The sequence below is a fragment of the Octodon degus genome, unplaced genomic scaffold, assembly GCF_000260255.1.
Source record: "Octodon degus isolate 3935 unplaced genomic scaffold, OctDeg1.0 scaffold00021, whole genome shotgun sequence".
NCBI lineage: Eukaryota > Metazoa > Chordata > Mammalia > Rodentia > Octodontidae > Octodon > Octodon degus.
In genome coordinates this window covers 17,874,051-17,887,862 of record NW_004524597.1, presented here as the reverse complement: position 1 = coordinate 17,887,862, position 13,812 = coordinate 17,874,051, and the positions used below count along the sequence as shown (strand labels likewise).

General features: G+C 38.7%; 1 protein-coding gene across 4 annotated transcripts in view; it reads left to right on the top strand.

Annotated features, from left to right (window-relative positions):
- Ttc28 (tetratricopeptide repeat domain 28) overlaps positions 1 to 13,812 on the top strand; it is an 818,517-nt gene that overhangs the window by 351,103 nt on the left and 453,602 nt on the right. The window contains exon 1 of one of the 4 annotated variants that reach the window (XM_023711314.1): positions 12,644 to 13,403. The exons of the other annotated variants lie outside the window; for them this stretch is intronic. Coding sequence (XP_023567082.1) covers positions 13,377 to 13,403 — 27 coding nt within the window. The 5' untranslated portion in view covers positions 12,644 to 13,376. Of the gene's footprint in view, positions 1 to 12,643; positions 13,404 to 13,812 lie in introns of those variants that run through there. 4 annotated transcript variants of the gene reach the window in all.

Sequence of the window (13,812 nt, the reverse complement as noted above, 5' to 3'; positions counted from 1 at the left end):
TAATTTTTTTTTCTCTCCTCTCCCCTTCTTTCCCCTCCCATTCCTCTCCTCTTTTGTTTCAAGGTAGGTCTTGCTATGTGATTCAGGCTGGCCTGAACTCATTATGTAGCCAAGGCTGGGCTTGAATTTTTGGCATCCTCCTGCCTCAGCCCCCTGAGTGCTGAGATTATTATAGGTGTGTGTCACCATACTTGGTTCACCATACATTTTGACTCAACCTTTTTGGCACTTACATTCTTTATAAGTATTGTTGGAAAGTGAATGCAGACATTTGAATTGAATACTAGATTTTGTTGTCCTCCTTCAAAGAGTATTGAAATTTTTTCTAGCAGATGGTTAAATCCCCAGATTAACACTTTCCCATTGGTTTGCAGCCTGCACCACTGGTGTAGAAGTGGTACAATCATGCAAAGGACAATCATGCATGTACCACTGGTGGTTCAAAACCCCTGGTAACAAGAGATGTGAATTATGGCTCTATTGTGAATGTGTTAGGTTTACTCCTTCCAAGATTGTTTTCTAAGCTTTGTAAGATGAGGTGGGAGTATATTTTGGGCTAGTTTATCTCTTCTGCAAAGATACCACTGTTTTTTTTTTTAATACAGGGCCTCCCTACACAGTTCAAACTCTTAGTGATCCTCCTATTTCAGCCTCCCCAGTGCTGGGATTATAGGTGTGTGGCACAATGCTTGATTTTGCTGACTGCTACCACACACCCAGGGTTCCAGGGCAGCATGGTGTGTGGTACTAGGGATCAAATTGGAGTCCTTTTTTTTTTTTTTTTTTTTTTTTTTTGGGAAGAGCCTACAGGGTATTCAGGGTCTCACTACTAGATCAGACTCGTAGTCATCCACCTGTTTACTGCCTCCCAAGAACTGGGATTGCAGGCACGCACCATCACATCCAATCTTAGTTGCCGTGTCAGCATGCCCTGGGGACGGGGCCTGGCACAGCAGGCCCAGGGATCGAACCCCTGACCCCTGCGCCTGCTTTCAGGTGCTTAATCCACTGAACTATTTGGCTGGTTCTTAAACTGGGGTCCTGCACTTGCCAGGCAGGTGCTTAGACTGCATAGATATCTCCCAGCCCCAAGATATTACTTTTTTTGAGATCTCCACTGAATGTTCAGTGATGTTCCCCCATGTTTGAAACTTAATTTGTACTTGGAAGTGTTATAGCCCAAGTGAACTCTGGCAGTTGTTCAGCTTACAGTGTTACTTTATTTCCTTTGTGGTATCTCCTTCTCCAGTGGATAAATTAGCACTCACCTAAAACTGAAGGGGACTCTATGTTGATTTCTAGTGTACTTCACTTTTCTAGGCTCCTCCATTTCTTTACTCTGAATGTTCCAGTTATTTGGTCTTCCTCAAATTCTGATCTCTGTCTGCTTAATTCTGCAAGACCATGCTGTTTTTCTTGGGGCCTCCCTCCTGCTCTGTAGTATAGAAATTACTCCCAGGCAGATGAGCCCTGTGGTCATAGGGCTCATCTCATTTGTTTTGCTTCTCCCTAAGCTCATAGTATTATTCTATCATCTGAAACACTTGGACAGCAGTATTTTTCCATTATTTTTTCTGGTGTTTTAGTTACATCAGGATGGTAAACATACTCTATGTATTTGGTTGTTGTAGGGTCTCACTACACAGCTTGGATTCATAATGGTCCTCCTGTTTTCAGCCTCTCCAGTGCTGGGATTATAGGCATGTGCCACTGCACCTGGACCCTGGCAGAACCTGGGGGCAGGGCTGGTGCAGCATGTGGTGCCAGGGATCGAACTGCAGTCTCTGCACTTGACTAAGCTTGCGTAAGCCAACTTACCTTTCATCTACTGCGCTATCTTGCCAGCCCCAGCAAGCCTACTCTGAGTTGCTGTGTCATGGGCAAAAGCAGAAGCCTCACTAGAAAATGATTATATCCTTGAAATACACAAGCTTTGATTTATGTTAAGATATAGAACCAATACAAAATCAGTGGAGTGATGAAGAGAATAAAAAGTCAGTGCTGTTGCAATAAAACAGCAATAGTAATAACAATATTAAATGTAGGATTTGTCTATGTACAGGATATATTATATATATATATGGGAATGTTTGTGCAAAGTTTCACATGTAATTTAAGCTTTCTAACAAGCATAATTAGGTAGGTCCTATTATTATTTCCATTTACAGTGTTAGAAATTGAGATACAGAAAAATGAAATAACACAAGGTCACACATTTAATAAATGGTGGCTGTAGGGTCTGAGCCAGACAGTGTTCAGTATTTGAAAAAAAAAAAAATTACTGCCTTAAGGAAACTGGGTAGATTTCTCATCCTATTTAGGCAGTGAGGTCAGTTGTGTTTAAAAGTATAGCATTACTTAAGATTCTATTCTCTCTCCTCTCTGATCTTTCTCTCTCCCAAGTCCCTTTCCCTTTTCTCTCTGCTTCAAACTCTAATTCCAAGTGTATGTGGATAACACCTCTGGAACTCTTTGTACCTTCATATTATATTTATCTAGATATTGCTAAATCTATCTATCTATCTATCTATCTATCTATCTATCTATCTATCTAATTATCTGTCTATCCACCTATCTACTCATCTTTAAGCTATACATCCACTGACCTGCTCTGTATTTCCGTGTCTCTCAGTATCTTAGACTCTGCAAGTTTCAAACTCCATTCAGTTATCTACTCTTGTTATGTGATCTATACTTTAATTAATGCAGTGTCTTTTCTCTAAAAGATGGTAAACATGTTTGGATCTCCTTTAAATCTTTCCATTACTGTCCCTTCATGAAACAGGTTCTTAATAACCTACTTTATTTGTGAAATGTCTCTCAAGCCAGCCTTCTATTTCTTCTGCCCTTATTCAAGGGTACATCATCCCTTATTGATTAATTGGTGTAGGAACTTACTTGGCCTTCTTGTCCTTGTTGATCTCCAATTCTTTCTATCTTTCTTGAATTCTCAGCATAAAACTCAAACACATTTGCTAATGCGATGATTAAAACCCTGTGCTTGTTTATTATTCTTTTCTAAATCAGGAGTTAAGAGCACAGCTTTGGAGTCCAGCTGACTTGAATTTCTTCCCACATTCTAGCCAGGATATGTTGGGAACTTATTCCTTTAATTTTAGTTTCCTTTTTGATAAAATGGGCATAATAATAATTCCTCCTCATAAAGGTGTTATTTGAATGAAATAAAAATATTTTTTAAACTTTCAGTGCTTGGTATGTAATCCATGAACGATCGCCATTATCATTGTTTGCTGTAGCTTGCATGGCATTATAGGTTTCAGGCCTGGTAAATGACTTGCTTATGAGCCACATTGTCACACCTTCTGGTTTGGGCTCTCACTCTGTTCATTCATTCTAGAACACTACTGCCCACACTGTCTCTTTGCTTGTTGGAAAAATACTGTGCCACCTCTCCTGTGAAACCTTTCTCAGTTACCACAGACAGAATTAATTACTCTTTAGGGCTTCTTTAGTCTTAATGAGAGAATATGCCATTAGTTATTCCATTCTTATAGTGTTTAAGAGCCTAGACTCTTTAAAGAGTCAGACAAATAGCCAGATCAATTGGTGTTAGCTGTTACTGCTATTGTTGTTTTCATTAGTTGTGTGTCTGCATTCTCTAAACTGCTGTCTCCTCCAGGATGAAAATAAACTGATTTATTTTTGTCTGTCTCACAAATCCTAGGGCAGTCTCTCATACACAATTAGTGTCAATAATTGAGTGTTGAGTTAGAGGGAAGGAAATGCAGGATTTCAACCCCCTGCCCTTGGAAGGAGGTGAAGTGGCTAAAGTTAGCTGTGATCCTTGGATGTGTGGAGCCATCTACTGTAATTTCCTGCCAGAGAGAGGGATCATGTCCTGCATCAGCAGGACTGTGTGGCAGAATTGTTACTGTAACAATGGATTCCAGTTTCTTTTCTAGCAAAGCAAGGGCTTCACATTCTTGAAGTGTCTAATTATGTGAAAAGTCACCAATGAGGTAGGATTTTTTGGTATCAAATCCACTTACACCTTTGCCACTTTATTTTCGCTACATCTCTAGATACTTGAAAATAATTTAGAGGTGTTTAGGAAAATTAATATATTTTCCAAATACTGTTTCACATTGAGTTAATTTTCTACTTCTAAAACAGAATAAATGTAAATAAGTACAAGGCTAGCTTTTTCAGGTATATACCCTATCATCAATGTCAGATATATCACTCCTTAGGAAAGCTTGAAAAAATTCACAACAATGAAAAAGGTGTGTTCTCCCCATTCATTTCCTCTTTCTTGCTTTTGTTCAAATTTGAATAGACAAGTAGTTATTGTGGAAAATACAGTCTTTAATAGACTGTTTTACAGTATCTGCTTTTAGGGAAGTGATTTCCAAAGTGCTATGTTAAAAATGAGGAAGTTATAAAAATGTGTTTTAGTGGTTGCAGATCTGGGAAAATATATTCTTACTGTTTGACGTTGGATCTTTGAAACAATAATGTTAAATTATACATTTTGAACTGTGTGCTAGATTGGTAGCTCCATGTAAATAATTCCTAATGGAGAAAGCATATTGGTATAATAGTAAATCTGTAAAGATTTCAGGTATAAACACCAATTCAATTTGGAGTAAGCAAAATAAATAAAGACAAAAATAGAAAAAAATAAATTACTTAAGACAGTGTTGGTATTTAAAAGCTTCTAAGTAATGGTTCTTTATCAAATGATACCTGCTAAATGGAACCCTAAAAAGTTGGATATCAGTTTAAAGCCTAACATCATTTTGAAATTTTAGATTCATTCTGCCTTTCTACAAACACAGATATATTTTCTGCTTCCTGTCCTGACAGAGACCCCTGTTTTCAGACCCCCTCCATTCCCTGGGTTTAAGTAACTTTGTATATTGTAAAATGCAACAATATCTGAGCAAGAGATGTGCTTCAGGTTACAGACCAAGGGTGGTGTGCATATGGATTCAGTAAGGCCTTTGGAAAACTATCCCACAAATTAGGAACTATTAGGTCCCTTAATTTACATATGTGAGAGTGAGGCCTTAAGTGGTTAATAAAGTCAGCCCTCACAAATTAGGACTTGCAGATGGAATTTAGTCCTACAGGCATGTTTTGTTTGGCCTTTTGGGATGCTTTAAACTTTTTGAGCAAATAGAAATCAAGAAATTTCTAGCTTCTCATGAAAATTTACAGGATTTGATATTACTCACTGATATTCTTGCAAGACATCAATTCACTGGAGTTGTGTAGCAGCTGTCCCCTTTACATGACTCATGTATCTCTATGTTTGTAATCTTCACAATTCCCTTTTGTTTTAGACCTGTTTCATTTATTCATGTTACCTGCCTTGCCCTTCTGAAAAGTGCTTTTATATAGCAAGCCAGAGACAGAGTAGAAACTTTTCTTTTGATGCCTAAAGCAACTGTAAGTTTCTGTTTTCCTCTCACCCAGGAAGGGGTTTATAAACAGAAAAGTCATGGACTCTTGTCCTTTTTAAAGCCATTGACTAGCAATGTGGCATTGAATAGGTAGTGTAACTTTGAACATTAGGCACAATAAGGATTTTAATGATGCACATTTTTTTAAAGTTAAAAACACCCCTGTAAAAATCATAGTTAATATTTTATTTTACATTAGGTTGCTTAAAAATACTGCTGAGCCAGGTAAAGTATTCCATGCAGTCCCAGCTACTCAGGAGTCTGAGGCAGGGGATCATTTGAGCCTAAGAGTTCAAGGCCAGCCTGGACAACATAATGAGACCCCATCTAAACAAAATAAAATTGTTATTTTACCTGTTCCCCTTTGCTACTGTTAACCTCTTTAATCCTTTGCATTTTACAGATTAAAGTCCAAATTTCTTTGTGTTTCCCAGTCATTTGGTTCCAACATACTTTGTTAACCTACTTGTTAATGTCTCTTTTACTTTACATGAAATGGAATTTCATTCATTTGCTACTCACCGTCCCCTTCATTCTTTTATCCCATAAATATGGAGTACCTGTTCTATGTCAGGTACTGTTCTAGGTCCTCCCCCCTTTTTAAAAATCTGTTTTAGACAGGGTTTTGTTATGTCATTAAAGCTGGCCTTGAACTCACTTTGTAGCCCAGGCTGGCCTTCAACTTGCAGTGATCCTCCTGCTTCAGCCTCAGTGCTAGGATTACAGATGTTATCTCAGTTATTCTTCTCTCATTGCTGGGACAAATACCCGATGCTCAAAATGAAGGAAGGAAAGGTTTATTTAGCTCACAGTTACTGGAGGTTTCAGTCCATGCTCAGCTGGCTCCAAGGCAGAGCAGCACATGGCATAGAGCAAGCTTTCATGGTGGCAGCAAAGAGCAAGAGCTCAAAGGAAAAGTAGCAGCAGCTCAAGCAGCTAACTTCTCTTTCCTCCTTACATTGAAATACAGATTACCAGCCCCAGGGCAGGTGCAACATCCACACACACAATAATCAATCACAAACTCCAGAAGCTGCCCTAAGACTGCATGAAGCTTTGGGGGGACAACTATATACACAAACCATAACAGATGTGTACCACCACACCCAGCCTGGTACTGTTCTAGACAGAAGATTACAAAGGTGAACAGAACAAAGTCTCTGTCCCTATTAGTCTCATATGTAACACTTATCCTTTAATTTTTTTCAGTAGTGAAAAGCAAAATTTGTACATGCCAGGAAAGTGGTCTGAGATATATTTTTAGACTAAACCTTATATTTATAGAGATCAATATTTTGTATTTTGAAAATGTCTTACATGTGCCTGTCTCCTTTGTTCACACTATGCTGTTTTTTTCTTTTTCATTGTTTTGAGAAATATTTGTTGATTACTTACTGTATATGAGGAATTATTCATTGAATGTTGTTCTAACAAAAGTCTTTCACCTTTGTGAGGTAAATAGACATTTTATGAAAAACAAACATAATGTTATAGGATTATGAAGTGAAATGTAGCAGGGTAAGGAAGATAGGAAATAACAATGTGAGAATCATGGTGCTATTATTTTATGAAGAAAGGTATTAGGCAGCTTCTAAGATATTGGAACAGAGTCCCAGAGGAACTGGGTGAAGGAGCCAAGAGGCTATGTGAAGGAACCTAAGCAAAGGGCACTACAAATGAATGCATGAGAGGCATGAGAGGGCCAGTACACCAGGGATAGTAAGTGAGAGAGTAAGAAGTGAGCTCAGGTGTAAGGGTAAGCACTTTGGCTTTTGGCTCCAGAATAAATCGCACCTCTTCTGACTTTTTACTTCAGGTTCTTTTGTAAAGCTTTTCTTTGTCATCCTGTTTATGATCTTTCTCTCTACCTCCTAGAACACCTATTGGTTACATAACCCATTAATTACCTAATTTGCTGAGTACCTAGCTCCCTCTTTCTCCTTCTCCTCCTTCTCCTCTTCCTCCTCCTCTTCTCCTTTTTTTTTTTTTTTTTTTTTTTTTTTTGTGACAAGGTCTTGTTTTTTAATTTATTTATTTTTGTGTTTTAGGGAAGGGTCTACAGGGTATTCAGGGTCTCACTACTAGATCAGACTCGTGATCCTTCTGTTTACAGCCTCCCAAGAGCTGGTATTACAGGTGTGCCCCACCATGCCCAGTCTCAATTGCAGTCTTAGCTTGCTCTGGGGGGCAGGGCTGGCACAGCAGGCCAGATCGAATTCCTGGCCCCTGCATTTGCCTAAGCAGGCACTTTAATCTGCTGAGCTATTTGGCCAGCACCAAGGCACTTAGTCTTATGATTTTCCTTTTTTTTCCCTTTTTTTTTTTTTTTTGGGAGAACGGGGGATTGAACTCAGGCCCTTGTGCTTGCCAGGGAAGCACTTATTCTACTGAGCCATCTCACTGGCCTCAGTCTTATGATTTTTCTATACCACATGATTCTCTGTACCAACTTGGTACTTAATATATTATGTTTTGTGAGGCTCTAGTTTCAGATGTCAGCAGTAGGAATTTGAAACTGCTGTATAGGAAAGAAGTGAAAGTACTTTGTGATAGAATCAATATAAGGAATGATGTTAAGGTTTTAGTTTATAATCCTGGAAGAATAATGGTGTTAGAGACAGAAAGGGAAAGTTAGAAAGAGAAGCTGAGATACAACAACTGTCTGAAATTATATAGTTTGTCCAAGAACAGAAATAGTCTCTCATTCATATTTTGTAGGGACTATAGAAAAATCTGACAAATAATTGGTGCTTAGTAGTTGGTGCTTAATAGGCTTACTGAGATGACAGAGAAGATAAGCATGGATATGATGCCTACCATAGAAAGGGCATAGGCTCTGGAATAAAGTCCTTGTAAATCTGAATGCCAGCCCATTACATTATTTAAAAAAAATTTTATTCATTTTAATGAGAAAAAATAGCAATAAAAAGTTTCAAAACTGGTTAGTAGGACAGTTACAATAATTCATACATTGCATATTGTCTTCATAGTAGTTATTCCAAGGACAAGATGCAGACATGATATGTAAATAATATTTAGTACTAACCTTTCTTCTCATAGAACTAAGAGAAAGTAACTGTATATCTATCTTAACTATTTTGTATATATATATTTTTTTCATTACAAACTGATCCTTTATTTATATCCCCCTTTTTTGTTTTGTTTTGTCAGAGATGGGTGTACCATTGCGGTTAGAGAAGCTTTATTTGGAGAAGTCTTTAAAAGACCTTTTCATACTTGATGGCAGCTCAAATATTGTGGGTGCTTGAGTTCAGTGAAGTATAGTCCAATAGTCCATAATAGTAGTGGGTTATTGGCAGAACTGGCAATTGTCAGAAGTTGTTGACTGAGTCTTTTACAGCTAAGTATATTAATATCTCTTTACTTTTTATACCTCATGGTTATACTTTTCTGCTGGATAGTTAAGATCAAGATAAAGCAAGACTTATATAACTAAAAATGTAACTTTTGTATCTGACAAGGTCAGTCAAATCCCCTCAGGATTTACCCTGAAACCCTGTACCGCAGTTTGTAGATCTTTTGTCAGTGTCAGCCATGTGGATGAGGCACAGCCATTGCTTGACCACTTTGCTTTCTGTGAAAGCCTGAGAGAATGTTTTCTCTCTAGGTGACTCTCCTTCGGCACACTATATGTTGTTGATCACTTTTCTCTGTGGCCACATAATTTCCTTGATCAGAAAATTTGGGACACCACTGAGGTACAAGATGTCACAGCATAGGTTCTCTTATGTCCTGAGTCCTCACTGATGTTGAAGGGCTAGGGCCAAAATATTGGCTATCCTTGTAGCCCCTCTTTTTCTCTAGTTTTTGGTCTGAAAACTTCAGGTGTTAAACATCCAGAAGAGAAGCTTAATGATTTTATTACCCTACTACATAGGCAGTCTGTCTGAATATCAATACCTTAGACATAACATGGAACTGCTATTTTCCAGCTACCATGGATATTCTAAACTTTAAATCCCTATAGAATGTGAAAAAAATAATTACATATTTTTATACAGAAATTTAGAAATCATATGCAACATTTTAGCAGGACAATCCTATGATTTTTTTTTTGTCTCTTGTTTTCTTTTCTTACTTTTTTTTTCTTACAAACATTTACTTTAAAGAGAGTATAGCAATAATCAATATGACATTAGAAGCGGTACACATTTAGAAGACCAAAATGATCAGTATTTCAAGCATGGTTTTAGTATTACACATTGCTATCCTCAGCTTAGTTGCTTAGTTCACAGATATCAGCATCTATAGTTAAGTCAGGGTGAGAATTCCACCCTTTAACTGCTATTTTCAAAACCTGAGGGATATTCTTAGGACCATTGCCTTTACCATCTTGTTTATATAAATGTGTGATTTTGCCCCAGCCATATTTCTTAACTTTTCTCCTTGCTGTCTCTTTGTTGTTTAATCCTTAAGTTCTCACTTTCCATTTAACTGTGTTATACCTTTCAATTTTTATTTCTTGTTTTGAGTTCTTACACTAGGGAGACAATAAAATATTTACACATGTGGGTCTGGTTTATTTCACTTATGAGTACATCTTCAAGTTGCATCCACTTATATATGAAGGCTTTGAATTTATTTTTCTTTATAGCTGAGTAATACTCCATTGTATAAAGACACCACATCTTTTTCATTTATTCCTCAGGTGATGGGCATTTTGGTCGTTTCCACAATTTGGCTATCACAAGTTGTGCTGCTATAAACATAGGTGCACATATGTCACTGTGATATGATGTTTTCAGTTCTTTTGGGAAAATTCCCAGAAGGGGGATAGCTGGATTAAATGGGATTTCCATCCCTAGTTTTTTGAGGAGTCTCCACACTGATTTCGATAATGATTGCACCAGTCTACATTCCTACCAGCAGTGGAGAAGGGTTCCTTTTTCTCCACAGCCTCTCCAACATTTGTTGTTGGTTGATTTCTTTATGATATCCATTCTTTCTGGGGTGAGATAGTATCTCAGTGTTGTTTTAATTTGCATTTCATGAATGGCCAGTGATGTGGAGCATTTTTTCATGCATTTATTTGCTTCTTCTATTTCTTCCTCCGAGAAGTGTGGGTTCATCTCAGATGCCCATTTTTGGATTGGGTTTTCAAATTTTGTGGCCCGAATATTTTTTAGTTCTTTATAATTTATAGATAGAAGACCTTTGTCTGAGTGCTTGTTAGTTAAGATTTTTTCCAAATTTGTGGGTTGTCTTTTCACTCTGTTGGTACTTTCTTTTGATGTACAGAAACTGTTCAATCAGAGGAGGTTCCAGTGGTTAATTCTTTCAAGTATATCCTGTGCAGTTCGATTTTTGTTCATGAACTCTTTGCCTATCCCTATGTCTTCAAGATTTTCACCTACTTCCTCTTCCAGGAGATTGAGTGTTTCTGTTTTAATGTTTAGATCTTTAATCCATTTTGACTTTAGTTTAGTGCATTGTGATAGACCTAGGTCAAGTTTTAGTTTTCAGTATGTAGAGAGCCAGTTTTTCCAACACCATTTGTTGAAAAGGCTATCTTTCTTCCAGTAAGCATGTTTGGCCCCATTGTCAAAGATAATATGGCTGAGTGTGTTTGTAGTTGCTTCTGCATCTTCTAATCTATCCCATTGATCCTCAGGTCTATTTTTTTTCCAATACCATGCTGATTTTATCACTGTAGCTTTGTAGTGTAATTTCAAGTCAGGAATTGTAATTCTTCCTGCCTTGTCTTTGTTCCCCAGGATTGCCTTTGCTGCTCTAGGTTTTTTCTTTTTCCAAAAAAAATTTTAGAAATGATTTCTCTAGGTCTGTGAGGTATGTTGGTGGTATTTTGGTAGGGATTGCATTAAATCTGTATAACAATTCTGGGAGGATTGCCATCTTCATAATGTTGGTTCTTCCTATCCAGGAGCAGGAAATATCTTTGCATTTTCTGAAATCCTCTACGATCTCTTTTTTCAGAGTACTGTTATTTTCATTGAATAGATCTTTTAGTTTTTGAGTTAGATTAATTCCTAAGTATTTCATTTTCTGTGGTGCTATTGTAAAAAGTATTGTTTCTCTAATTTGTCTCTCAGTGTGTTTGTTATCTGTGTAGAGGAATGCTATTGACTTTTGGATATTGACTTTGTATCCTTCTGTGCTATTGAATTTGTGGTTTAATTGTAGTAGCTTGTTGGTGGAGTTTTTTAGGTCTTCCAAGTAAAGTATCATGTCATCTGCAAATAATGATAATTCAACTTCTTTACCTATTCTTATTCCTTTTATTTCTCTCTCTTACCTAATGACTGTAGCTAATGATTCCAGAACTATTTTGAATAGAGTGGTGATAGAGGACATCCTTGTCTTGTACCTGACCTGAGAGTAAAAAATTTCAGTTTCAGTCCATTATATTCTGCATGTGCAATCTTGGTAGAGCAAGTGATTCCTGTGAATCTCAGTAGCCTCATCTGGAAAATGGGAGTGGGAGGCCAATCCGGAATTAATATGAAGGACCAACCGCAATTGTTTTGGAGTGTTTGAATAATTTATGGTACACTTAGTGATAATTTGCATAGAATCTCCAATTAAGGCAATTCTGAATGCATGCAGTACTCCAGGAAGTTAAACATTGTGAGGACACTGCATTCATTATTGTGTATATCAGTTGGCATTATTGTAGCTTATACTATTACCAGCTATCAAACCAGCCTCATTGTAGAGTAGTTGATAGACATATTCGATAAGTACTAGAATATATAATAATTTGTATTTGTGGATTAATCTTGAATAAGATACAATCATTTTACAGAAGATAAATGAAACTCAATCTCCATAGCAGTATTGTTATAGTAATACATGTAGCACTTGAGTTGGAGAAGCAAAGAATCTACGTTTAAATTCATTTGTGAGCAGATTTTGTGCGTAAAGCATTTTATCTTATTAGATATCTCAATTTTTTTCTTTAAATCAGAAATGAAATTTTTGTAGCCTTTTTGTCTGTGGTGCCCCCTCCCCATCCACTTACAAATGTAAGTATATTCCTTGGACAGGTGTCCTGACCTTCTAGATCCTTTTGCCTCTGTTTCCTTAGGAGCCTTTGGATACCTCTGAAACTGTACTCTTTACTTTTTGCGATGAGCAGATGTCGTGGCACTAAGACCCAGAAGCGTTTGCTCATGTGGCTGGAGCTGGGCAGGCTGTGCTTGCACCGAAGGGAAGGAAGTCATTAGTGTAGACTGAGCTGTGGAGTTGGGTTCTTGCAGGATTTCCTTCCAGCCTTTCCCTACTAAGGTTCTTGGGAATTAAAAAACAAAAAATCTAAACACACAAACCAAGTTTTCCAATTTACAGTGTTCGGGGAAGGTAGGCATTTTGGGAAGGGCAGATTCTTTTCCCAAGTTATCCAAGAAGGAGGAGAAAAACAGCGTAAAGAAGCTCTGATTACTGATCTTTGGAATTTTCTTTGCTAAATTTTACAAACGAGAAATACACCCAGAATTTTGGGAATTGCTCCAGGCTGCGCGTGAGGGTTTGATTGCTTGTCTAATCTTTTTTGAGAAGAGGAGAATTCGCCAAAAGGGGTTTGGATGGCAAGAGCCCGACTGGGTTTCTGTGTCAGCTCGCGTTCTCAGACTGTTTTCTGAGGGAGGGTCTCAACAGCCGGCTCAGAGACCCCTTGCCTAGACTCCTTTCGCAGGCGCCAGCGAGGGGAAAATGCCCCGCGCTGGCAGGAGCACGCTGGTGGCTGCTGGGACTTCCTAGCCTGGTGGGAAGTGTGTTCGTGGTTTGGGGATACTTTTCATTGAACTGAAGGCGAAAAGACTGGACTCTCTTGGGCTTTTTCCCTTCCGCAGTGAATATGGGAAAGAATTAGGGGGTGGGAGGGAGGCAGCATGACTTGCAGTCGCGGCTGCCCTGCATCTGCCCCCAGCCCCCAGCCAACATCTTGATGTTCCACGTATCGGCTGTACAAATATGATGAAATGGCAGCCCCGGAAGAAGGTAAGTGTCCCGGAGTGGGGACGGGGCCCCAAAGCCCGACTCAGGGAAGGGTGACGAGGGTGATTGCACTCTGGTCCCCCACGTTTTACCTAGTTCGCAGTGTTGGCGGAGGAAGCAGCCTTGACCCCTTAGGGACTTGCGCTGATCCCTAGGGACGAGTTACCAAGTCTGGTCTGTGTCCACTGCCCTCTTAAGTTTTTCCTTTTTGCTATGTGTGGACCCTCAGGGGTGACAGCTCAGAAACACCCGCTCTCTTTAGAAGCCCTGTGGAGCCAGAGACACGATTAGCTTTTCTGAAGCCAGCCAAGAGCTACAGGATCCCAGGACATCGGGTCGCTCCGTCCCGGGTGGGGTAGACCACTTGCGCCCCCAACCCATTCCCGGGGCCCCGCAGGTGGGTGTTGTAGCA